We start from the raw sequence: 25,202 nt of genomic DNA, 5'->3' as shown, positions 1-25,202 counted from the left end.
AAAAAGAGGGAATCCTCCCTAACTCATTTTATGAGGCCAACATCATCCTGATACCAAAGCCTGGCAGAGACACAACAAAAAAAGAGAATTTTAGACCAATATCCCTGATGAACATGGATGCAAAAATCCTCAATAAAATACTGGCAAACCGGATTCAGCAACACATCAAAAAGCTTATCCACCATGATCAAGTGGGCTTCATCCCTGGGATGCAAGGCTGGTTCAACATTCGCAAATCAATAAACATAATCCAGCATATAAACAGAACCAAAGACAAGAACCACATGATTATCTCAATTGATGCAGAAAAGGCTTTTGACAAAATTCAACAGCCCTTCATGCTAAAAACGCTCAATAAATTCGGTAGTGATGGAACGTACCTCAAAATCATAAGAGCTATTTATGACAAACCCACAGCCAATATCATACTGAATGGGCAAAAACTGGAAAAATTCCCTTTGAAAACTGGCACAAGACAGGGATGCCCTCTCTCACCACTCCTATTCAACATAGTGTTGGAAGTTCTGGCTAGGGCAATCAGGCAAGAGAAAGAAATCAAGGGTATTCAGTTAGGAAAAGAAGAAGTCAAATTGTCCCTGTTTGCAGATGACATGATTGTATATTTAGAAAACCCCATTGTCTCAGCCCAAAATCTCCTTAAGCTGATAAGCAACTTCAGCAAAGTCTCAGGATACAAAATTAATGTGCAAAAATCACAAGCATTCTTATACACCAGTAACAGACAAACAGAGAGCCAAATCAGGAATGAACTTCCATTCACAATTGCTTCAAAGAGAATAAAATACCTAGGAATCCAACTTACAAGGGATGTAAAGGACCTCTTCAAGGAGAACTACAAACCACTGCTCAGTGAAATAAAAGAGGACACAAACAAATGGAAGAACATACCATGCTCATGGATAGGAAGAATCAATATCGTGAAAATGGCCATACTGCCCAAGGTAATTTATAGATTCAATGCCATCCCCATCAAGCTACCAATGAGTTTCTTCACAGAATTGGAAAAAACTGCTTTAAAGTTCATATGGAACCAAAAAAGAGCCCGCATCTCCAAGACAATCCTAAGTCATAAGAACAAAGCTGGAGGCATCACGCTACCTGACTTCAAAGTATACTACAAGGCTACAGTAACCAAAACAGCATGGTACTGGTACCAAAACAGAGATATAGACCAATGGAACAGAACAGAGTCATCAGAAAAAATACCACACATCTACAGCCATCTGATCTTTGACAAACCTGAGAGAAACAAGAAATGGGGAAAGGATTCCCTATTTAATAAATGGTGCTGGGAAAATTGGCTAGCCATAAGTAGAAAGCTGAAACTGGATCCTTTCCTTACTCCTTATACGAAAATTAATTCAAGATGGATTAGAGACTTAAATGTTAGACCTAATACCATAAAAATCCTAGAGGAAAACCTAGGTAGTACCATTCAGGACATAGGCATGGGCAAAGACTTCATGTCTAAAACACCAAAAGCAATGGCAGCAAAAGCCAAAATTGACAAATGGGATCTCATTAAACTAAAGAGCTTCTGCACAGCAAAAGAAACTACCATCAGAGTGAACAGGCAACCTACAGAATGGGAGAAAATTTTTGCAATCTACTCATCTGACAAAGGGCTATTATCCAGAACCTACAAAGAACTCAAACAAATTTACAAGAAAAAAACGAACAACCCCATCAAAAAGTGGGCAAAGGATATGAACAGACACTTCTCAAAAGAAGACATTCATACAGCCAACAGACACATGAAAAAATGCTCATCATCACTGGCCATCAGAGAAATGCAAATCAAAACCACAATGAGATACCATCTCACACCAGTTAGAATGGCAATCATTAAAAAGTCAGGAAACAACAGGTGCTGGAGAGGATGTGGAGAAATAGGAACACTTTTACACTGTTGGTGGGATTGTAAACTAGTTCAACCATTATGGAAAACAGTATGGCGATTCCTCAAGGATCTAGAACTAGATGTACCATATGACCCAGCCATCCCATTACTGGGTATATACCCAAAGGATTATAAATTATGCTGCTATAAAGACACATGCACACGTATGTTTACTGCAGCACTATTCACAATAGCAAAGACTTGGAATCAACCCAAATGTCCATCAGTGACAGATTGGATTAAGAAAATGTGGCACATATACACCATGGAATACTATGCAGCCATAAAAAAGGATGAGTTTGAGTCCTTTGTAGGGACTTGGATGCAGCTGGAATCCATCATTCTTAGCAAACTATCACAAGAACAGAAAACCAAACACCGCATGTTCTCACTCATAGGTGGGAACTGAACAATGATATCACTCGGACTCAGGAAGGGGAACATCACACACTGGGGCCTATCATGGGGAGGGGGGAGGGGGGAGGGATTGCATTGGGAGTTATACCTGATGTAAATGACGAGTTGATGGGTGCAGCACAGCAACATGGCACAAGTATACATATGTAACAAACCCGCACGTTATGCACATGTACCCTACAACTTAAAGTATAATAATAATAAATAAATTAAAAAAGAAAGAAAGAAAGAAAGAAAGAAATGGGAATGAATGATGTTTTTATGTACACTGCAAGTGGGCTGGGCAATATTCAGGTCCTGAGTCTCAATATAACGGGGGCCACATAATCAGGAACTATGACAAATCCAACGAAGGTAGGGTTTTTATTCCACAATAAGAATCCAGGTGATTGTTGTAATAATTTTGTCCAATTTCTATGTTTCAAACTGCAAATCAATAAAAATAGTCCCAATATCTTTCAGAGATGCCCATTAGTAATATGTGTAAGTCTGAGCTGGCAGCATTTTAGAACACTGCTTCCACATATTTAAGAGGAACGGTGCTGGCGAGTGATGAAATGATACCCTGAAGAACTTAGATGACAGCAACCTTAGGTGAACCACACAAACGTTTCTACTGAGTTTTCAAATGTTGGGTCATCAAACAGAAAGGGATATTGAAGGAGACAAAAACAACATATCCCAGCCTGATTAACTTAATACCTTCTTTAAACATATTAGAAAGGTCCATTTACTGTACATAGCAGTGATGTCCACTAGGGCTTCCCATGAGACCCAGAAGCAAGCCAAGGCCAGGCATATGAAATGAGGAAAGACAGTGTATGTCTGCATACATTCCCATACTGGCTTTCCCTATATGTCACCCAAAAGTTAGGAATGAAGAAATTTAAAAAATGGTTCTAATACCCTAATTTCCATTACTACAAGACTCTTGAGGGTCATTGTATTAGTATAAGTATCATAGAACCGGACATAAAGAAAATTTGTTTTTATTATTTGTTTCACCTTTTCGTGAGACAAGGACCTTTGGGCTTAGACATGGCGTTTATCCCCGTAACACGTGGAATAAAATCTGACAAAACTTGAAAACACAGAAACAAAATCTGCCAAAGTGCGGATACAAAAGACTGAACTTAGGGAGCAAAATGTATTAGTACCCCCGAGACTTGACAATAAAAGAATATATAGCAATTTGTAAAGCACACTAGAGAGAACCAAGGCCTTCCACAGGAAATGAGTGATAAAGACAGCCCTATAAGAAAAAATGGACACAAAGCCTTAAGATATTTGATATTATCAGTCAGAGCTCTCAAATAAAAAATATCTCAGGTCAAAAGCACTGAACAAGTTCGGGGGGAATATAAGTGGTTACAGTAGTTCTGAGAGATGAAAAAAATTATTTTCAACAAATACTTCAATCAGACTTGTAAAACATTTTTTTCAGATACTTAGTAAGGTGCTGAAAGTGACAGGAATGAACTGTATATTTGGTTGTTTACAATAATCTCTATACAGTCTTACTGAGGAAAATAGCTCCAATCATTCCTAAAACAAATACTTTCAGCATATAGTCCCAAATTCAAGAACTTCCACTGAGAATTTTTAAATTTAGATATTTAGACCAGACAGGCAACAGCTGAAAATCAGAGCAAAATTTCTAGTATCCAGAAAGAACAAAAGCAAGTATTCAGCTCCTGTTACAAAATTATGCATTAAAAGAGCATTTGTTTTAGCCTATGTGTAGTTCCCATATTTAAATTGACAGTAAATTCATGTAAACTCAAACAATTTTCAAATAAAAATACATTTCAGAGCTACATTTATTTTTCCCATGTTTTCTTTTTCTTTAACAGACACCATCAACTTTTACCCCATATATCCGGAAGATGTCCGGTAGGAAATCTCATATGAAAAAGATCCTCTAGACCGGGCGCGGTGGCTCACGCCTGTAATCCCAGCACTTTGGGAGGCCGAGGCGGGCGGATCACAAGGTCAGGAGATCGAGACCACGGTGAAACTCCAACGCTACTAAAACTACAAAAAATTAGCCGAGCGCGGTGGCAGGCGCCTGTAGTCCCAGCTACTCAGGAGGCTGAGGCAGGAGAATGGCGTGAACCCGGGAGGCGGAGCTTGCAGTGAGCTGAGATCGCGTCACTGCATTCCAGCCTGTGGGACAGAGCCAGACTCCATCTCAAAAAAAAAAAGAGGAGTGAGAATAACCTGACTCTTCCACAGAGATGTAGGAGCTGCACACACACACACACACGTACACATTCTCAGACATACAATTTGCAAAATCCTAAATGAACATGTTCAGGAGTGGATAGTATTGATTCTCATAAATAAATATTATGTTTAAAGTTAATGCTTGATGATCCAGAAAGGAAAATAAAACGACAGAAAAATAAATGACATCTAATTTATAGAAAATTATCTTTTAAAAATATATTGAGCGCCTGAGCTATAAATAAAAATGATGAAACAAAAGATTATTAAACCTCCAGAAATGTCTGGATTACTAACACAAATGCTTCCCACTTACTAACATGAAAGTTTATAAATCGTTGTACCTGGAAAAAAAAAAAAAAAAAGAAGTACAGGCTTTAAAATGTGGTTAACGTGGAATACTATGCGCCATAAAAAAGATGAGTTCATGTCCTTTGCAGGGATATGGATGAAGCTGGAAACCATCATTCTTAGCAAACTATCACAAGACCAGAAAACCAAACACCATGAACAATGAGAACACATGGACACAGGGAGGGGAACATCATACACCTGGGCCTGTAGGAGGGTGGGGGCCTAGGGGAGGGATAACATTAGGAGAAATACCTAATGTAGGTGATGGGCTGATGGGTGCAACAAACCACCAGGGCACGTGTATACCAATGTAACAAAACTGAACGTTCTGCACATGTAACCCAGAACTTAAAGTAGAATAAAAAATAAAATACAATAAAAACAAAATAACATGTGGTTAAGGAGGCACACTTGGCATGAGCAGAGTCAAAATGTACTCAAAATTTTTCTAAAAAAAGGATCTATCCCTCCTAAGCAAAAGCAGTTGACACGTGAGAAAGCAAACACTACATTTTGATAATAGAGTGTGTTTTATATTCTAAAAGAGCAAGTACATTTTAAATACTAGCGAAGCTTTTTCTTGGTATGAACTGCTTCTTCATGAATCAGTAATTGATAGAGCTTTTTTCTGAGTAGGCAATTACTACATTTAAGAATCAAGATCTGATCCAAATGATCTGAATTGGCTTTCTACCTTGATATATGTTTACTGCCTTCAATTTCACTTCAGTCAGTCAAACATATCTAAAACCTCCCAATTCTCTTTCTCCGTTAATGCAAGATCAAGAACTAAATAGTAATCCCGAGCTCTGAAGTCTCAACACATTTTGTGTCTTTTCCTCTTCAATTCTTTATTGGAAAAAAAAATATAGATTTACATTTGTAACACTTCAATCCTGGTCTATCTATGTCCTAAATAAGCTCTTTTCATTGAACCTATCCATACAGAGACAGAAGAAACTCAGTAAGGCAATTTAATGAAAAAAATAAAGTATTATCCTTCATGTTTCACATCCGAAAGCTCTTTAACCTTCACTCTGCTTCCTATTTTATGTAATAATTCAATCTTCATATTGCCTTCATTTTGTCAATAATTATTATAAATACCCCAATTGTGAAACATACAAAACCAACCAGACAAAAAATTCCATAAATATGATTAATATTTCCACATGAATCTAATAGTAATAGCCTTGACAAATGATTGGCTGCTAAATAAGATGATGCAGGTGTGAAAAATTTATAATTTAACACCTACCCAAAATAATGATTGCTACTTGACATATCTTAGTCATTTAGTAATAATATGTTCCATACTTCATTTACTAAAAAAAAAATCTGCTAAAATTAATTTATGTTACTCACTTTTTGTATGGGTTACAAAGCCCACCAATGATTCTCTTTGATCAGGGCATAGGTCATGAGAACTTCCAAATACAGCAGGTTAGAGTATATACTGACATGTCTACAGATTCAAGGAAGGGCTCTGGACCTAGGAAGTTCCTAGGAGTAGTAAAATAAGAAATAATCTTCTCATTTTTCTAGTTCTTGTTTCATAGTTTAATTCCCCGGCAACCAGTAGCAACTCCCAAATCATTTCTGACTTCTGCATGTTTCCCACCTGGGACAAAAACACGCCTTCACAGCACCATGACAACCACGCCAGCAACACAAGCATTTGGGTTCATGCAGGAAAATGAAAATCCTGAAAGGAAGCTAGGAGATAAAGGCCTACTATTCCTCATTTCCCACTGGTAGGATGTAATTACAAAAATTACTTTAACACAAAGCTTCTGGTGAATGAATAGCGGGTAATTTGAGGGGAAAAGCCTAGGGCCTAGGGATTAAATTAAAAACGTAAAATGCTGAATGATGTCATACAAGTTCAATCACCTTCCCCCCAAAAAGTAAACTGCCTAAAGCAAACTCCTTAGTGATGACAGAGTAAACATTCTTAAGAGATAGGCAGGAGTATTTTTTTTACATGAGTTTAGACAAATGATTGATTTAATAGTAGAGGTGAAATTTATGACCCTTTAATTTCTATTAAGTATATTGTTACCAATTATAATTTCAAATATAACATAATTTTGTCCAAATTAAAGAGTTTCGAAATGTGATTTCCATGCCCCTAAATCTGAAAAAGAAGCAAATTAAACATGCCCACCATGATGAAGTAGACAAATGTGTCATAAGCATGCCAAGTTTATGTTTTTTGTTTAATGAAAAGGATGCTATTCGTTTGCTAGAAACTGGCAGTGCTATGTGTTATAAATACTTGCCACTTCTGTACTAGAAGACACCATTATTTATATTGCCAAATGTAAAACTGCTTTAGATCTTATTCTTTAAAGAGTAATTCTAAAGCAGAGCACTGCATTTTTGACTTTACTACTTAGTTCAATATATTTTTAAACAACTCTTCATATGTTTCACATTGTGAAAATACAACTTTCCTATTAAGAGTCAGGAAAGAAGAATCCGCTATATATAGGATTGATTGATTGTTTTTGTGTTGTTGAATCATACCGTATGATACATTATCTTAACAGTTTCAAAGCTGTGACTTTTGTTGGAAACTGAGCTGAATATTCTTAGCGGACAGGGAATAGAAATAGATATTTTCATTTGGTCAAGCTGAATAGCTTAGGGCTCTCGAGTGTGGGAGAAGCATAATTTTTGTTTTGTTTCTAGTTTTAATTTTGTTTTCTGGAGACATAAAGTCCTTCTTAACTATAGCAAACACCTTTCATAGGCTTCCAATTCTATGTAGTGTACACCTTCAGATTCTCGGTGATACACCTGAAAATGAGAGAGTAGAAGGCAAGAAGGGGCATTCTAACCATCGACGAGCCAATAACTGCTGTTTCACTCTCAAGCTAATCTCTACCCATCCCTACCACAAGAAATGTTTAGAAGGCCATTCACACTTTGACTCTGGGACATGATTATGAAAATGCACCATGCATTTTTTAATTCACTCAGTGGTCTAAAAGATCATATAACTTAATCTACTTAAATTGGACCGACTTATCATTCTCCTTTATCAAGCCTATTTCTGTTTCTCAATTTATATACCTGAATTCTGGAAAGAGAATTGTTTAGTCTTCTAGATTAGAATTTCTCTCTTTCCTCACCCCCTCCAACATCTACCCCATCACAAAACTCCAACAGTTTTACTTCAATTTCTATCCATTTGGCTCTATCTCTCCATCGCCTAGTTCAGGTCCTAATAGATTTTAATGTATAACACTTCCAACAAACTCCAGAGCTCAAATGAATGGCGGCTCTGAGGAACTAAACTGCCAAATCAAGAAATGTAGCTAGTCAATTACCGTGACAAGTAGCAAAATAGGGCAGACTGTTTACATGGGCCCTACTGATGAAATCCTGCAGGGTCAGAAATGGCTTGCTTATGATCAAAACTCCTACTGATGACTTGCTGTCAGAGAAATGTATGGAGACCATGATTCTCAAACACATTTCATTCCAAGTAAGTTTTAGCTTATGGATTTTATTCCTCTTCCTACATAACTCATTAAGAAAGACCTCATATGTTTCCTAAAATAAAATCTTGAATTAATCCAGAAAAGGCACTATTTTATATAGTGCTTTTGCTTTCATTTATAAATCAATATACCTTTCTAAACCTAATTTTTTTCAATTTTACATTTTAAAATAATGGAATACATTACAAAAATATATTCTTAATTTACAGTTGGAAGGTATTTGGTCTATGAGAAGACTTGGCTCTCCATCTTGCTACCAAGAAGTTAAAGGAAGAATTTAAAAGTTCTGAATCTGAATCACTTGCTCCCCCAGGCAAGAGAGTTACACTTCTAACGTATATGGTTACAACTCAAGATTCTCAAAAGGAGGTAAATTCATATCACCTACAACTTAATTCAATCAGAACATCATAAATAAGAAGGTGAAAATCATTAAGCTCATATTAACATTTATCATGGAACATTTTAAGAGAACAGAATGATTTAATTTTGATTCAAGTTTTAAGGTAATCAAGAGGTGACAGAGGAACTCCTTTTGCTCTGACCCATGACCACTGAAACTTGTCTCAGAATGTATTACTCTAGTTTGCGGCCTACTTCGACTATAATTGCAATCTTCTATTAATAACTGAAAAACTCAGTCTTCAGTGTCTGCATTATTAAAAACAACTTTTAAGTAAACTGAGTGTGTTGATGCTATTGAAATTGACATTTTAAATAATTTTCTAAAGCAATGTTCCAAATTTCTGTAATTCCATCCAATTCCTTTATGTATACGTACCCTGACTGTTACAATAAGTATTAAACATGATATTTCTTGTAACTTTCTTACTTCAAGCAAAAAAAACTCTTCTTATAAATATCAGACTAATGAAAAGTACTAGGATTAATATTTATAGAAATATACACCTTCGGGAATTGAAATGTAGTAATAGGGTACAGCTTGATGAAACTACGGTTATGACAGATGGAGCTGATGGGAGGACAGCCACAGTAACTCATCTCGCTTTCAGTTCTCCTATACAATTCCATAGCATGTGGCCTATGCTTTCCTAAAAAATATTTAACCATTGCTTTGAAAGAGGTATTAGATATTAGTAATATGCAACAACCAAGATTTACTTATAGAAAAAGCACTCTATCCTACTACCTTTTCTTTAACATAACCAGTCTTCTGATTTAGAATAACAATTTTAGAATATGAAAATTGAGATTCACCTGAAGACAATGACTAATGGTTCAACTTAAACAAAACTCTTAACATGCTAATCTTCTGCAAAGATATTAAATATTAAGTTAATTAAATAACAGCTGGCATTGATCAAGCACCCATTTTTGCTGAATACTACATTCAGCAATTTGCATATACGTCTAATACTTATTACAATTGTGCAATATATATTACTTCTTTTTTCATAAAAAAAACTGAGGCTCACAGAGGTTAAGTACTAATCTAAGGTAACAAAAACTTGGTGTGCAGAGCTATTATTACTCACACCAAGTCTAACTGCAAAGCCACTACAGTGACTCTATAAGCTAGGCACACATTTTATAATACTGTATTTATTAATATAGTCCTGTTGTTTCAAATGAGAAATTCCTTTAAAATTTTCAAGATGTGTTAACTTTAAAGTTATCTTAAATTGCACTATTCTATTCATAAAGAATTTTAGGAGAAGTTAGTAGCATCTGAAAATCAGACGACTAGGTAACAAGTCTCAAAAGGCAATCTAGAAGATAAATTATTTCTAAAGAGGAAACTCTTTATTCTTAATAAAGAAAGTTGTCCTGGCAAATGTTAACAGACTTTTTGAGATCTGGTTAAAAAAAAAAAAATGGATTCCCAAATTTTCTTTTTCTCCACAGAGGAAATTTTATATCCAATGCATAAGCATATCTCCTTAATACTAAGTAACTTTCAGGTTTAATTTAAACAAACAAACAAAAATAGAAAATTTTTATGCAACATAATTTACTTGACTTTAGCAGTTCTAGCCTAATTTGAAATAGAAGTCCACAGAAGAATTTGATTCATTGTCTCCTCCATATAGTAAAAGTTTTGCAAAATAGATTTTAAAGTCAAGCGCATTATTATTTTCAAATATATCCATCACACTGGTCTTAAAACAAAAAGCAACTGTTTGTCATGTCAATATATGTCCTTAAAGGTTTAAAATAACACCGATAATTCATAATTAAGATACTTCTGTAAAGCACAAACCACAAATATTTTCAAACTTTAACATAAGCTAGAGAACCAATAGTTTTAATATAAAGGTATTAAAAGAAGTCATATCAGGGATATATAACACACTGGAATAAATACCTGTAACATATACTCTATGCATTTTTTTAAAAGCAAGCCAAATTTCATGATTTATAAAAGTAAACTTCTTTTGCTACCTCCACAATATACAGGAGCACATGACAATCACATTCTCTTACTTGATGACAGAGTTATTTTCATAATATCTTAAAATTATATTTCATTATTAAGCTTTGTCAAGATGCCTACCTCTGTAGTGGAAGTCTTTGGACATGTCTATGGGAGCCTGTTCTACTGCTGATCTCTTGTAGACAACATGAATCCTTCCTTTTTCTTCCTCCATCTGTTTACCTCTTTCCAAGGGTTCAATGAAATACTCTTCATTATCACTTTTTATCATTCCAGCCTAGAGAAAGCACAAAATGTGTTAATTTAAAAAAGAAATATCTATCATCTTCAGCTCACAACCACATCTTTTTAAATGTCAAGAATATGACTTGTGAAAACTAACGCTTTTTCTTTCCACATTTGGCTATAAATTTAAAATAGTTATTAACTATCAGTAATTCATATAAGGTAGAAATTCACATATGACAGAAATGAAAAAAATTCATATTAAGGTACTATAGAATACAAAATTTACATAGGATGAGAATAGGGAAATCATACAACATATACATTTTATCAAACTAGAAAATAAGTGCATTTATATGCTCTACTTGGTATTTTATATCTAGTAAGAATCATATGGGATACATAAATTCAAAAAATCTCTGATTTCCCATAATAACCCACTGTGGAGCAGTTTTCCACACATTACATACTTTTTCACTTATTTACATCTTCCTCCCAAACAAGGTGGCATGAGGGAAATGAGTTCCATGCTACATTCAGTATGTAAAGTTACTTCTTTAAAATAGTCTCAGTAAGCTTCTGTGGAAATTCCACATTTCTAAAGCTTATGAATTTGAAGAACTAACTCATATTTGTCCTAGCTTAATCTAACTTTATGATTAAAATTATAACTTTAATATATATTTATATATATGTGTGTGTGTGTATATATATATATATATATATATATACACACACCCCTCAAACTGCAGCCTTTCACACTGAAAAGCCTATTCTTACTTTCAGTTCCTTCTATCTCTCTATTGTTTTCTGATTCTGTTTCATCTTTTAATTATTCAGAAAACACCAGGCCTATAGTCAGTACTACAGCTGAAGAAAAATGATGGTTTTTTCTAAAATGTGATATTTCTTAAACATCAAGTCCACATTACAGTCAAGTCGTTGTGGCTCATGTTTCTACTTTAAACATCATACAATAATATGAAATATTAATTTAAATATAAGCACATTTATTTGAAAACAAAATTGGAACAAATAATGTGTTAGTGTGGAGATTGTACTTATTTTGAAAATACATATCAGATTTAGAGATGCCATATTTTTTTCTCAGACCTTTAACTTACTCTGTATTTTCACACATGAGGTCACTGGCTCTCAGGCCACATGGACAAGGGAGGAGTTTCTTACTCCTTCCAACTATGTTGATATCTTTGCCATTATGCTGTCAAGCAACATAGAAATGAAAGGGAGGGGAGGTGTCCTTTACCAAAGAGCGTATGTTTTGAGCAGATATATATAATATATTATATATTATATATGTGTGTATATATATATTCAACAAAGATGCCTATGACTATAGCTTTTCTGTTGCACTCAAATCTGTCCTTTTCCTTTCTGTTCTGACTTCTACAACTGGGTATGGTATTTCCCTTCTTCCCCTTTGTAAGCCTCACAGGGATCTTAAAAGCTATGCCATCTCCATATGCCACTTCTACACTTGCCTTTATGATGTGCACTACAAACAGCCCTGGAACCTATGGGGCCATGTCTCACAAGAAAACATTACTACAACTCTTCTACTATTCTTGGCCCATACCCTCTGGAACAACCCTCTAGCTTTCACTTAAAAGAGCACTGAGCTAGTGGGTACTTAGTAGTAAAGCTCATCTTCCAGATACTCCAAAAATTGGAGTTTCTTTCTTTACCTAATTACTTTACACTTAGTCATGTACTATGAAATACACAGTATTTTTCAAAAGTTACATAGTTAATTATTCCCTATTCAGAGTTGTTCCTATTGGTTAATAGATTCACCTCTTCTACAAATATAATTTCCAACATCTTCCTCATGCTTTCCAATTTTAATTTTAATCTCTTCTATATTATGGTCATATTAGTTTATCTCCTATTACCAGTAATTCCAACACTCACTGCTATTGGCCTTCTCAGGCATTAATGAATTAATGTCCATAAACTATATCCAAACTAAGCACAAACACAGTAAACATATAAAAAGTTAATAAAATGTATAAGGCTAAAATGTTATCTCATCCCTAACACCATCTGTTGGTAGCAAAAAGCATGAACTGGCTTTATCCTGGAACGATAGGTCTGTATTTATATACGGAAGTTTATAAGGGGAAGTGCATCAGCATGGGAGTTTCAGTATTCATCTTTATTCCAGTCTTTTCTTTGCTCCAAATCTGCTATCACTGAATTCTGTAACATCTACATTATCCTCCCATCCTCCTAAATCCACTAACATTTCCTTAGTTATAAACATCATCATTATTTATTTGGATTACAAAAACTCCCTATCTTAAGATTTTCCGAAGATCATAATGATTCTCCCAGATGAGTGCCTGACTCAGGGAAGAAACAGTGCCACTGAAGCGGTCAGCGACTCTGAGCAATGGGCAATGGCTATTGCAGTCTGAAAGTCACTTGAAAGTGACAGGGAGGGCAGTGAGGATTAGCCCACGTGCCTATTGAAAACACTTCTCCATATCTGCTACAGCAAACATTCAAATTCCAGGCCACATGATGTTATTTTATCACACTAAGCCACAGGTAAAACAAAATTCAACACAATTAAACATCTCATTTAGAAAGCAAAGAAAATTTAAGTCAGACTGAGTCAGTATTAGTGACAAGGCAAGCGTTGGATCAAGTGATGTCCAATAACTCCATGGACCCGAAATCTGAAAGTCGGCCCTTTTATTTATTAATTTAAGTAAAGTTTAATGAAAGAAAGTACTTTATATAAAGCACTGTACTAAATATAGTAATAAATGAGAAATCCTGAAAGACAGTTCATTTGTCCTCATTTGATTCAATCCAGTTGAATAAATAAAATACATGCCTACTGAAATTCAGTGAGTATGCTATGGAAAGTCCAGAAAGTAATTGACAGGACAGTTGATAGTAAAATCAAGTAAAAGTTTTTTCCTCCATAATCTCACCAGACACAGAAAACTTAGTAAGAACTGTTGATTTTTCACTCGAAATTATCCAGTATCTATTTCAACTGAAATGTACCTAGTCCACATCACAATAAACCTTCGCTTTGGCCACCGTTACTGTTCACATGATGTACATATTCACCTAGTGTGGCAGCCAAAATTGCCCTTTAACATTATCATATTAAATTTGGAGAAATTTGAATTTGGTAGCAAGTGGAGCAAGCATGTAAGAGCTCAAAACATCAGGTGCTTCTTTCCCACTCACATAAAGCTCAGGATGGTTTTGGATTGGCCAGGAAGGGTTTCTACTCCACACAGCCATCCAGGAGTCCAGGCTGACAGTGGCTCTATCATCTTAATATAATCTTCCAGTATGCCTAGTCAAAACGGGAAGCAGTCTGAGGAAGCCCACATGGGAAATTTTTATGAGCTAGCCCTACTCGTGCTATTCACCATTTCCACTTACTGCCATAGATAGGATACAGTTGCATGGCTCACAGCCAACTGCAAAGAGGGCCAGGAAATGTAAGCTGGCTGTATGCCCAGGGAGAAGAGACAAATGGATTTTGATGAACAGATGGAAGTCTCAACCTCCAAAAAGATCATGCCACTCCTTTGCTTAAAACACTTTAATTGCTTCCCATTGCACTTAACACTGCACTCATTACTTTGGCCTTCAAGGCCCACATCATCTGTGCTGCCCACCATCCTCAAGTTTGCCATTCTCAGTGTCCTCACGAGGTCCCAACCTCAGGGGATTTTGTTCAACTTTCTTTTTCTATTTCTATTCCCAAGGTCCTTATAACCTCAGGTCTTTGCAATGACATTAGTTCTGCTTAAAGAGCCTTGGTTCCACCACATCACACTTCCCTAAGCTGGCTAGTTTTTATTCTCCAGGTTTCAAGTTAAATGTTATCTCCTTAAAATGATTTACTCACTCCCTCACCTCACAAAAATGAGGTGCCCCAATCTAAATTAGATCCTCTCTTAGCCAATTATTCTAACTGAAAGTAATGTGTTCCTTTCTCTCCTGGTCCTTAACACAAATTTCAAGGGTGTATTTAGCTGAATGTGAAATCTATGGTTCTCTCTCCCCCCTGTGGAACTGTTAGCTACTAAGGCACATATATCTAGCTTAACCCACCTTTGAGTCTTAAGCTCCATCACAATTGCTGGCACAAAATATGTATTCAATAAAGTTCTGATGAAAAATTACATGAATGAATGAATGATACAAATGAGAGAATGAAGAACTTTTAGACTTTTGGTGATTTCCCGAAGACGGGAGTATTGCTATAGTGGGGATAGAAGAGAAGGAATTAGAAGTGAGGCCATTTGACGGGAGCAACGGTTCTAAAGCAAGCTTGTCCAACCTGTGTCCTGTGGGCCACAGGCAGCCCAGGACAGCTCTGAATGCAGCCCAACACAAGTTCATAAACTTTCTTAAAACGTTATGAGATTTTTTTGTGGTTACTTTTAAGCTCATCAGTTGTCGTTACTGTGAGTGTATTTTATGTGTGGCCCCAGACAATTCTTCTTCTTCCATTGTGGCCCACGGAAGCCAGAATACTGGATACCCCTGTAAGTACAAAAGTTCCTGGTACACATGTGGATAGGAAGCAAGCCCATTCAGGGAACAGTTCATGCAGGGTGGCTCCAAAACAATGTCACGGAAGACTATTAGTACTACCTTGGGTCAGAATTTTAACATGTAGAAACAGAGAACCAAAAAATAAATAAATAAAAAAGAATGTTGATCAGATGGACGAGAACAAAACACTATTTTCATATTTCTCTGATGATTAAGTGCCAGATAGAAGCAAGCAAGAAGCTAAAATAACAGTCCAGATACGAAAAGTGGCAATGGGAAGAGAAAAGGTCAGGGGAGTGGGGAAGGAATTAATTTAAAAGTGATTTCAGGAAAAAAAAAAAAAGTGGTACTTTTTAAAATGTAAGCTCCTCTACTCAAAACCTTTTAAGGTCTCCCCTTCTCATTCAGATTAGTAACCAAAGTTCCTACAGAGTCTACCTAGGCCCTCCCTGATCTCAGCATCACTGCCTTCAAGACTCCATCACCCCTCCGGCCTCATCTGCTCACTCTCTTCCTTGTTGGCTTCACTCCAGCCATGATGGGCTCCTTGCTGATTCTTGAATACTTAGGGGGTGTTTCCCTTTTAAGACCTTTACACTGGCACTTTCCTCTACTTGGAATCCTCTTCCCCTAGCACTCTGCATGGCTAACATTTTCACCTCCTTTAAGTCCTTGCTTAGGTGTTGCTTCTCAAAGAGCATACACGGACTACCCATCTGCTTCTCAACCCAGCACCCCCAGCCTCTTTCCCTACACTGTTTCCACTGCACTTATTGCCCTCCAACAGACTGGATCACTTAACTGCCTATCATGTTTATTGTTTATTGTTAGTAACCCACCACTGCCTTGCTGGTCAGGAATCACTTCTTGGTCTGCTTTGTTCAACTATGTATCTCAAGTGCCTAAAGCAATATCTGGCATAAACTAGACACTCGATAAATACCTGATACGTGAAAAAACATCAACAAAGAAGGAAGGCACAATCTAAGATTACACCTTAGTTTTGAAGTTGGATGACTATGAAATTAATGTTTTCATTCACAGAAACAGGAAAGCCAAAATGGCAAGATGACTGGAAAACAGGAGAAAAAGTTAATGTGTTTTGTTTTAACCATTCTCTTGAAATAGTGATGGAATTCCCAGCATTCAATAGAGAAATACAGAATTGTAATTCAGAAAAAAAAAAAAAAAATGTCACAGCCACAATGGATTTGGGATACATCTTCTCAGAGGCAATAGCTAAAGCTGTTAACAGAAATGAAGAAGAAAAGTACATAAAGAGATTTGAGGGAGGGTCAATAGAGAATCCTGGGAAATGACCATATAACCTTAGGAAACTGTCATATAGGAAATTACTAAAATCTAAATCCTAGACCATGGCCTATAAGGCCCTCCATGTCCTAGCATTGTCTATTTTTCTGGCTTCCAACACTTTATGCCTTGCTCTTTCTGCTCTAGCCACATGGTCCTAGTCCCACTGGCACTACCCCACTTACATCAGTTAGCATCGCTTTCACTCTCTATCCCGACTTTTTCCCTTCCAGTATGACTAGATGATTTGCCTGGCCCCATTCAGTATATAAGCTTCACATGGGCATGGGCTTTGCCATATTCACTGCTATGTCATATCCCAGGGACTAGCACAGTGCCTGGCTCAAAGTAGGTGCCTAACACTTGAGGGAGCATAGGAGAAGAAATCAATGTAAGTTATGGAAAAGTGAAGATAAAACACCTTAGATTTAGAAGGAAACTGAAAAGGAATGATGAGAGATAGGAGGAAAACCAAGAAGAGTGTCATGGGCACCTAGTAGGATAGAGTTTTGTCAAAGTAAAAGTAACTGCAGTGAAGAAGACACAGAGAATGAAGTCTGTGGGAAGGAAACTAGGCATGCAAAAGCATTTAATTACAGTAGTGGGGGCTGATGAGATATTACAAGGAATTACAGAAAGGGTCAGTGTCAAAACCACATATTTTTCAGATCCCAGAATATTCACAGCCATTAGAGGTAGATTCTTCTGCACTTCTTCCTGTCACACCATATTAATATTTCTCTGTGAAGCTACCAAAATTGGAGTGACTATTTTTAAAGTACCTGAGGTTTTAGACAAGTCTTTCCTATACATATTTAAGAAAGGAAAAAATCATCAGTAGTAATAACTAAATAGTCAAAGTTCTTTTATCCACTAGAATGCCCATTTAGGTAGTCATGCACTATCATACATAACCCTCAGTAAAAAATTCACATTCCTGCTCTCAGGTCTGCAACATTTTATTTCACAGGATATATTTAGCACATATGACAATGAAGTGACTTAAGGAATAAGTGTGCACAAAATTCTAAGTACTACTATTATTTATAATGAAACCAGAAATTTATGACTTAGAAATTTTTAGAAGTGTCACACATACAATTATATATTCTCCTGAGGGATTCCATTTAAAAAGATGCAATCATTTTTAATTTATCCTTAATGTCAATTAATCGACATACAATATCAAGATAATGTTCTATAAATTTCCCTATATAACATAAAGTCCTTCATATAAAGTACTGCATTGATATATGCAGAGATTCTAATCTCTGCAATGATACGTGAAATATTTATTGTTTCCCAAACTATTTTCCAAAATTTAACACTAATTTTTAAAAATATTTATGTTTAGTATAGCATTAACTACACTATGTTAAACATATTTTATTTTGCTCTAATTCTTCATATAGGCTCTCTGACAGCATTTCGGAGGGGATATTTATAAAACAATGATGTGTGCTAAAAAGCCAGCTGCAAAATTCCCCTCATCTGGTCAACTCTTCCAGCTACATCACTCAACTCAAACACTGCCAAGAATTCAGAATTAAGTCAGATAGCCTCAGATGATGAAAACAGCGATCACAAAGGCCACACTCCTTACTCACTAGGAGGGGTCCTCACAGCCATATTTGAAGCCCAATTCTAATAAACTAGGTTAGATAGTTTTCTAACTCTCATCAGAGCATAAATGGCAAATGAGAACAAGGGGTGTGGGGTATAGAGAGTTTCAGATGAGATAATGTCTATGAATGCCCTTTATAAAGTCCTACAAGAAATGTAAAACACTGGTTTTTATATGTCTATAATAATAAAAATCAGACATCAAGAGAAGAATAAATTGTATTTAAGACAAAAATCAGTCTAAGTGACATTTTTTAAAAAGTTCCATCAAAAATTACAATATTTTCTTAAAATTCTGTGTCAAATATTCTAAAACACTTATGCCATGGACACATTCCATTTCTAATTGTAACAACTAAACATTTTATTGCAGTTCTTCTCAAATCTGCTAAGGAAAGAGAATAGAGATGGGTAGCTTTTTCTGGTGCCTCATGAAATAGGTACCAATCATTTAACATAGAATTGTAGCTGAAACTAAATATTTACCATTTTGTGCTAAATCTGTTACAATCTTACACTAGTTCATAGCACAGAAAGGCATAGTAAGTTTTAAATGTCTGGAAAAGATGCTGAGAAAAATGTATATCAATATTATGTGTGTAAGAGAGAGAATATGTGTAAATCTAATAGTCAAGTAAGACTATCATTATACTTTAGTGGTACAACAACATGATTTTAGTTTGCTAAAGTTCTCTGAAAACACATTCTGAGAATCACCGTTTCACTGTTATTTCCTCAAACATCTGTTGCATCAATGTTCCAAGCAAACACATTGTGTAATTCCATTTACAATTAGAATGGACAGATTTTACTATATGGAGATGATTTCTAAATATTTCCTGAATTTCAGGCAGCATTTCAATGGCCTCTCCAGAATTTCTGCAAAGGAAGGATTGAGGAAGGTAAAGTGGTTGAGGAGGGCTGGAAAGTAGAATGACTAGTACCGTTCTGAAGCTGTATTCGCAAACCAAAAGTACTATCTCTCTACTTAAATAAAAGAAACTCAACTATTGAGATGTATTCAGACAGAGTACATAAAGAAAAAGAGTAGCTGGAATAGCCTCCAAGCCATGCCTTCGATTTCTATAAAGCCTTCCCTTATTCTAAAGCCAGAGGGAATTTTTATCTCTTTTGAACTCCCAGAATTTTATGTATATTTCCATGGCATTTATCATTTTGTCAACTTTGTACTACAATTATTTATATTAACTGTGCTAGTGCCTGGAAAAGAGATGTTAAATAAGATGTTAACTGTATCCAAATATAAACCTGATTAAATGCCAAATTTACATTTGAGTTTAGTTGGCATTTCATTCAACAATAACCCTTCCAGATGCTTTCTGTATCTCGAAAGCATCTCCTGCAAATGGCTAGAGTCCTACATTAAAGAAAAAAAAAATAATGCCATCTCAACCCACAATTCAATTAATTGTTAAAGCAAATGCATCTAACCTTAACCAGGGACATTAGATATTACCATTTCAGTTCCCTAGAGAGCATAACCTTCAACCCTCTGCTGCCTGATTCTTATCAAAATACAAGTGACAAAAAATAAAATTTGAGAAATATTTCCTGAAGGCTAAAGGATTTTCTATACATCCATTCTAATCCCTCTAATTTTCCCTAATCTCCATTACCAACTCCTGCTTCCATTAAGCCAGGCCACAGTTATTTGGGATCCTAATAGAACTGATTTTATTCAACTATACTAAAATGTTAAAACACCTGCCTAGAATGAAGATGATTACACAAAACGAGCCCTAGGAAGCTCATTACTGTAGTAGCAGTGCATTTGTCACTGAGGACCTTTCTCAATGTCATACCCTGTTTGTTGCATGACAGTCCTGGGGAAACAAAATCACAGACTTTAGTAACAGGAACAGTTCTTCTTCTCCCAAGAAACTAGTTCATTTTTATTACAAACACTGAATATTATATAACCAATCAGGATCTGAAAGAAAACTCAGAGTCAAATCTGTATCCTACTTTAGGAGAGTCTTGTGCCATAAATCCTTGGATACTAACTTTTTATTGGAGGTTCTTTTTTCTTTTTTTATGTTCTCTTCTTCCTGACTTATTTTATTGTCAATATTTTATTGTATGAATGTATAAGCTGCTACATATTCCTTGTAATATTGAAGAGGGTAGGTACTTGTTGAATGACATGTAAGTCCTATATTTCAAGCTAAAGCTACAATAACATTATGGTTTAACTGATGTGAAACAAGAAAGCATATTCCTCCAGAAAATTGTGAATTATGGGATTAAATGCATTAGCAATGCTTAGCATTATCCAATGTTTCAAAAATATATGAGTATTCTCAGAAAAAGTTGAGGATGCGTAAATTATTATTTGCATTATTCTTAGCAAAATGTGATAATTCATAAGCCTAAATCTTGCTTTTCTTTTATTTCTTAATGATTCACACTGTACAATGGTCACACAAATATAAAATATATAAAACATATTTATTTTTAATATGGGCATTTGATCCTATGTTGCTGTGGATTCTATTTACATTAGTAAATGCATATACCTAAACTATAACTTCACTCATCTTGGCAGAAGGCATATCTGAACCAAAACGCAGGCTTTCTGTTATTTATTTCTTTCCATTGATTTGGAAAATATAAAAGCAGGTCAAATAACAATATAACAATAAAAAACTAAATTAGCTTGGGTGCAGTGCCTCATGCCTATAATCCCAACACAGTGAGAGGACAAGGAGGGTGGATCACTTAAGCCAGGAGTTTGAGACCAGCCTAGGCAATATAGTGAGACCCTATCTCTACAAAAATAAACAAATAAATTATCCAGGCATATAGGCATGTACCTGTGGTCCCAGCTACAGTGTTGAAAGGCTGAGGTGAGAGGACTTGCTTGAACTCTGGAGGTCAAGACTGCAGTGAGCCGTGATTGTGCCACTGCACACCAGTCTGGGCAACACAGCAAGACCCCATCTCAAAAGAAAAGAAAAAATAAAAAACTGAATCAAAGCAGTCATCCACTCTACTTCTTTCTAGGGTGATTTTTCCTAAAAATTAAATTAGGTGGGTAGAAAAAAAGGATCGGCCCTATATTGTTTTTCTATTGCTGCCAAAACAAACTGCCACAAATGTAATGGCTTAAAACAACACAAACTTATCTTTCAGTTCTGTAGATCAGAAGGCTGACTGGTGTTAAGGTGTTAGCAGGGACAATTTCCAAAAGCTCTTAATGCACTGGTACTATTTTCTTTCAACCTAACTTCTCACACATGTCAGTTCCACTCTTTCTCAACACCCCTTAGAACTCATTGAATTCATTAATCATTCCCAGGCTACACCCCTCCCAATTCTAATGTAAATGAAGAGAGCCTAAGCTGAAAGTTTCAAGAACTTCCTACTTGAGGTGGCAGAGTGGGGTCCAAGAAATTCCACTACATTCCTCTTTTGAGTGTCAAACACTTCTTTCCAAGTCTCTGCTGGTAACAACCATAGCCAGCTGTGTCAATGACCTTTTTATTCAGCTGATTATGTTGCACGTTCTCAGGTAAGCTCTCTTCCACGCAAAGTGACATCATGAGGAATAGAGGTAAGGCACAAGTATGCATTTATAGGGGCTCTCTGCTATAATACCTTGCCCAAGAGGAACAGAGAAAGAGATGAGTAAAGAAAACCAATCTGCAACTCAGAGCTGGAAAACAGCAGAAGGAAAAAAAAACAGAGACCAAAAAAAGAAGAAAAAAAAGAAGAGAAGAAAGGTTAGTTCAATCAATCTCTATGTTCCAAATTCAGAGGGATGGCAAAATGGAAGAGAGAAAGAGCACAAGTGAGAGGCAAAGAGACAGGACATGAACTTCTGAGGAGTTCTTCTGCCTTTTACTGCACAGTAAATATCCACTCCAGCCCTTCTCCATCTCCTAATATGTTACATGCCTATTGTAGATGTGCTGCAACACACACAATGTATCTGTTGCTAAAATTCCATAAAGAAAGGTAAAATATTGAAAAATATTGAAAATGTACAGAAAATAAAGTTGATGTTTTTTCCTTTTGTGAAAGAAAATGAAGTTAAAAAAATGAGATTATGCAACAGTTTAAGGACCTTTTGTCATTTAAAAGTCAGTTTATTAACTGAACACCTAAAAAAACATTATGGGTACTGTGGCTTACCCATCGCTATAGTACTTGTGCAATTACATGGGGAATGGATGGGGACACAAGAAGCGAGGAAGAGGAAAAATGATATGAAGGAAATTGAGTTTGAAGATGAGTTGAAGGAGAGGTTCCACCTACCCTAATTTTCTGAAAGTCTTAATAGTCTCTAGTAAAATGCTTTTCATAAGTGTTTGACATTTATGAAATTCATGGCATATAAAATTTCATCCATTAAAAAAACTCTCAGCTACTTTTCATAAAGAGTATAAATCGTTGCTTACTGTATCTGTTTTAGTTTTTCATGTAGGGCTTTTCATGTTAAGATATTTTACCTAGCAGTTTTCCTTAGTTATGATGAGGTTTATAAGGACATACAAGAAAACCTCTAAGAAAAGACTTATATTGGATGACTAAAGCCATAATAGGATCAAAGACTTATTAATCTTAATTTTATTAACCTCATCAATTTAGTAAACCAAGAACTGCTGATTAAATGCTCATTTTTTTTTACGCTTTCCATATTAACATACCTAATTGCCAAGCTAAAAGATAAGATGAATCTACCTTGTTTTAGCATAAAGGAGAAACCCTAGCTTGGTTGACACAGGACTTGGGTTCGGGTCGCAGCTTTGCTATTAACTAGCGTTACTTGTGAAAAGTCATTTAAACTCTCTGGAGCTCAGTTTCATAATCTAAAAAATTAAAAGAGTATGACTAGATAATATCTCAGATGTCTCTCAATTAAAATTATTCTATTATTTAAATTATATTTTAATATTAGAGCTCCCAAGACATGAATTTGAAAAGCTGCTCCCTGCCAATATCCTGAAACCCACTTATTCCCATAATAAATAACTTAAAAGATATTTGTAAGACTCATATACTTAACTCCTTAAGAAAGTAGGTCACAAACTTTAGTGTGCCAAAGAATTTAGGTCCCAACCTCAGAGACTTTTCCATGTTCCAACTCCAGAGAGTCTGATTCAAAAGGACTGGGATGGTGATCAGAAATCTGCAGTTTTAACAAGCACTTCAGATGCTGCAAATAGTAGTTGCCTGGAAATCACAGTTTGAGAAAAACTGCCTTAAAATTAATGTGCCAATCAAAATGAATTTTTGGATGTTTATTCTTTTGCTCCAAAATGAATTTTAAGATGACTATTTAAAGGAAACATGAATAAATGGAACCTATGAATTCAACTATATGTAATAATTGAAATACATAATAGTCATCTGCTAAAGATATAGTAAGTCCTATATACATTTCACAGGTTTTTAAAATTTTATAGAATAACTCAAGGTGTCTTAACACATATTAAAAAAAAACATATTCTTTCATTCAGTAGAAAATAGATATCTACCAACAGTCAGTTGTTATAGGAGGGAAAAATCTTTAGAAGATCCAACAATTAAAAAATAGTTTAAGGGAAATGTAAAATCCAAAAGATCCTAATGCTTTAATCTTAGACATTACTCAAAAAAGCATTATTAAACATATCAAAGTGCATGATCATCCTGAACCTTCTTGAGTCAAGGAGATTAGTGACTGATAATTATTAAAGCTAGGACTATGCATTATACTACACTTTGAGGATACATATTAAAGATATAGTCACTACTCCTAAAAAGATAAGTTAGATTCTAATCAACATTAATAGGGTTAAAATTAGTAGTGATAGGTATAATTTAAAGTACAGGAATTCTGCGTGTAAACAGGAATTCAATTCAGGTCAGTTCAACTATTCCTTCAGTGCTTGCTATTTTCCTTCTGCAGTTGGGTGAATACAGAAAAGACCAATTCGTGGTCAACGTCTCCTGGGCAGTGTTTTTCAAACTTCAAAGTGTAAATAAATCACCTGGAGACCTTGTCAGAAACAGATTCTGATTCAGCAGGCTAAGACTCAGTACTCCTAATAAATGCCCAGGTAACACTGATGTTTCTGGTCCCTGGACAACAGTTTGAGTAGTAAGGCACCAGGGCATTTCAACCTTATTGTGTTGAAAAAAGAAAATTCCATGAATCAAATTAGGTCACTGTGGTAGATTGTATTTTCCAAAAATGGCCATATTACAATTGTTCTTATCCCACATGCTTTTCCAAGTGTGACCTTGGCACTCCCTCATCAAGAGATAGAGTTTAATTTCCCTGCCCTTGAATCTAGGCCAGCTTTCATGACTCACTTGTCACCAAAAGAATGTGGTAGAAGTGTCACTGCAGGACTTCTGAGCCCAGATGACAAGTCTTGCAGCTTCTGCTGTGGTCTCATGGAACACTCTCCCCAGCTGCTTCCTCTCAGAGCCCAGCACCCAAACTGGGATATTGGGGGAACCCACACCTGATAATTCAACATGGGTTCTTTTCTATTTCCCTGAGTGTTGGCCGGTCTGAGAAATAAAGGGAAAGGGTACAAAGGAGAGAAATTTTAAAGCTAGGTGTCCAGGGGAGACATCACATGTTGGCAGGTTCCGTGATGCCCCCCAAGCCACGAAACCAGCAAGTTTTTATTAGTTATTTTCAAAAGGGGAG

At 35.8% G+C, this 25,202-nt stretch overlaps 1 protein-coding gene across 1 annotated transcript in view; it reads right to left on the bottom strand.

Moving 5' to 3' along the window:
- ADAMTS3 (ADAM metallopeptidase with thrombospondin type 1 motif 3) overlaps window positions 1-25,202 on the bottom strand; it is a 287,705-nt gene that overhangs the window by 130,982 nt on the left and 131,521 nt on the right. The window contains exon 4 of the mRNA XM_015138553.3: window positions 10,943-11,099. Coding sequence (XP_014994039.3) covers window positions 10,943-11,099 — 157 coding nt within the window. The remainder of the gene's footprint in view (window positions 1-10,942; window positions 11,100-25,202) is intronic.

Source organism: Macaca mulatta, chromosome 5 (assembly GCF_049350105.2).
Source record: "Macaca mulatta isolate MMU2019108-1 chromosome 5, T2T-MMU8v2.0, whole genome shotgun sequence".
Lineage (NCBI taxonomy): Eukaryota > Metazoa > Chordata > Mammalia > Primates > Cercopithecidae > Macaca > Macaca mulatta.
Note: the sequence above shows the minus strand (reverse complement) of the source record. Positions and strands in the feature narration are given on the sequence as shown.